The 2,851-nt window shown below is 49.0% G+C and overlaps 1 protein-coding gene across 1 annotated transcript; it reads right to left on the reverse strand.

Annotated features, from left to right (window-relative positions):
• Positions 1-232: 232 nt before the first annotated feature.
• On the reverse strand, positions 233-2,365 carry tmem121b (transmembrane protein 121B). The gene has a single exon (XM_052030631.1). It carries the CDS (start codon positions 1,871-1,873, stop codon positions 719-721), a length of 1,155 nt encoding a protein of 384 aa, XP_051886591.1. The 5' UTR covers positions 1,874-2,365; the 3' UTR covers positions 233-718.
• Positions 2,366-2,851: the final 486 nt, after the last annotated feature.

The raw sequence follows: 2,851 nt of genomic DNA on the forward strand, positions 1-2,851 counted from the left end.
TTCAGTACAGTTTGGATTGGTGTAGTGCTCTTAAACGTCTTTACTGGATAAACCTGATTTTGCATTCTATTGGGTCTCATCAGTGCAAATAATTGATATCTGTTATAATGAGATTATTAATTTCTAAAACGAGCACAATGGACCTAATTGACAACATATTTCTCGTTATCCCTGTAATCACGTCCCTATTTGTAATCGACGTTCGTCGTATTATGTTGGCAGGTGCATGCGAAAATGCCTAAAATAAATGCAGTAGAAGCAGTAACCTGTCAGAATTGATTTGCCGATTAACTGGAATACAAATTAAATCTACGCCGAGGTAAACCTTGAATCTTGGCATCAGGTTCACGACGTTGAATCGCTGGGAGCTGTTTAAAACTGAAGTCTGGAAGTAGAGCACTTCGGAAGTTGCCTTCCACGTTATGGTTATTTGACGTCTTCTGTACACTCCAGGCTTGAAAGCCCCGAGGTTCGTGATACAAAGAACCAATTAGAATTCAAGCGAAAGTAAAAAGGAATCAGTCTGACAGGGCACACAGCTGATCCGGATAATGCGTTTCTCACATATAACCTGTGCAGAAGCGAACACAAGACCCAATAGGAACTGATGCACAAACACTCAAAAGCATCCCTTAATACAGGTACAAAAGAATTTACAAAATAATTTAAAATGTAACAATAAATCCCCCAGGTTGCGTTTGGTGAGCTGCTGCTGCTGTTAGGATTGGGCAGCCACGGCCAGTGTGTTCACGTATCCATGGGCACACATCTCATTCTCCGAGATGCAATGTGTGAACTGCATGGGTGGGCTCGAGTACTTGTGGACACGTCTCACAATGCAACATCTCTCCAGCACCTCGGCACAATCACAACACAACCAAAAGACATTCTTGAACAGAAACACCGAAACCTGTTGGTCATAGATGAAGACCAGAAAGCACCTGACCACCAAGAGAGGGGCATTCACCGCATAGCTGGACAGGAAGCGGAACACGACGCATTTGTAATCCAGCTGCAATGAATTGAGTTCATAGAGCCAGAGAACCGGGATGGAAAAGGAGACGAAGTAGACGGCAGTGACCGTGTACTTGAGGTACACGTTGGGGATCTGACCCGCCAGCACCAGCTCCATGAGGGTGAAGCTGTCCAGGAGGTCGAGGCAGGTGCGGCTGTAATAGTTCTGGGCCCGGTGGCTGCTGTGGCAGCTCAGGTCTTCGGTCACCGAGTTCAGCAGCGTGTAGAGCAAGGGCACGGACGACATGACCACGATCTTGAAGCCAGTGGTGCCCAGGGGAACTTTGAGCTCAATGAGGTCGAGGATGGAGGTCTCCAGGATCAGCACCATTTTGGGCGTGCAGGCGATGACATAAATGAGCCAGGCCAGGTAGGCGAAGGCGAACTGTCCCGGGGCCGCCCTCTCCCGCACCGCCCCCCGCCTGCCGTGTTTGATGAAGAAGATGAGCCAGCCCACCAGCACCACCAGGTCGGTGGCGATCCAGGAGCACCAGTACAGGTCGGTGAAAATAATCAGGTAGAAGTCGAAGAGCCCCCCCTGGCAGAGCAGGAGCAGGAGGCAGAGGCCCTTGTAGAGCAGCGTGCGGTTGGCGGCGGGCGGCGCCGAGCTGCTGGTGCAGTCGGACGGGTTGTGCACCAGCTCCCCCGAAGTGATGATGAACGCCGGACGCGCTTTGATGTTGGAAGCGGCGCCGACCTCTCGGCCGAGGCTGGCGGTCGAGGTCTGGGAGTTCCTCCTGAACGAACTGTTCCTGATGAAAAGGGACTCGTTCTCTCCCGCCCGGAGATTGCCCTCGGCTAGCGGCGGCGCTGCTGCGGCGGCCGACCGACAGCCCTCACCGCCGGCCGCAGCGCTCATTGTCTCCCCTTGAAAGGCTTTCCTCACGGGCGGCTCGGTACAGATCAGGCAGAGGCGGGCGGATCCCAAGTACAGGGATGGATTTGCAGGAGAGGGACTGCTCCTGATTCACCCGGTTAGGGGTAAACACAGTATCCAGGTTTAAAACACTCCAACAAATTAAACACATCGCTGTCCAGGGACCGTCCGAAAGTAGAGCACACTTGTAGTGTTACACTGGAGCGTTGGTGATCTGCCGAGCTTCAGACAACCTTTGCAGGAGCAAACGCAGATGCAGGAAATCCGAAACAAAAATAGCGAGTGTTGGAGATATTCGGTAGGTTACGCAATTCTAGTGAAAGACCATGTGCAATGTGAGCTCCGTTTCCCTCTCCACACGCCCTGGCTGACCTGCTGAGTATTTGCAGCATTTGCTGTTTTTATTTCCCTCAACCATTGATCGGTGTGGCACCTTATGGTACGTTTGCCACATGGTTTTGAGACTAGCTGTAAGCAGCCTTACCGATGTATTTATTATTGCAAACTGCTTCTAGTGCAAACTCCGTAACGAAATACATTCGAGTAATCAAACAAATATGTTGAAGTATTAGCTTCAAGTTTATTTTTTCCTTATGCCTTGGGGTTCGTTCTAAAACGGAGAATGTAAACCTCCAATATAACCTATGTGACATTTCTGAAGGGGTACTGGCTTTCTTGTTGTGGACTCTTCGTTATTGTATTTATAAAGAGAGTAATGGTAACATTTTCAAAAGTAAATGCTCCTTGGTAACTGCACAGACGCAATGTGAAAATTACCAATGTGAAAGGGATGGTGGTAACTGGCTATGGGATTGCAGAGAGAAAGTCGTGAATGGTTTTTCTGACGAAAGAGCGTTATGCAGTTGGATCTTTCCATCCGTTGGATTTGCAACCATTACTTTTCTGGTTATATATTAACAACCTGGATGTAGGTATGGGAATTATAATTTAGAAGTTTAT

This window comes from Pristis pectinata, chromosome 15 (assembly GCF_009764475.1).
Source record: "Pristis pectinata isolate sPriPec2 chromosome 15, sPriPec2.1.pri, whole genome shotgun sequence".
In the NCBI taxonomy this organism is placed as follows: domain Eukaryota; kingdom Metazoa; phylum Chordata; class Chondrichthyes; order Rhinopristiformes; family Pristidae; genus Pristis; species Pristis pectinata.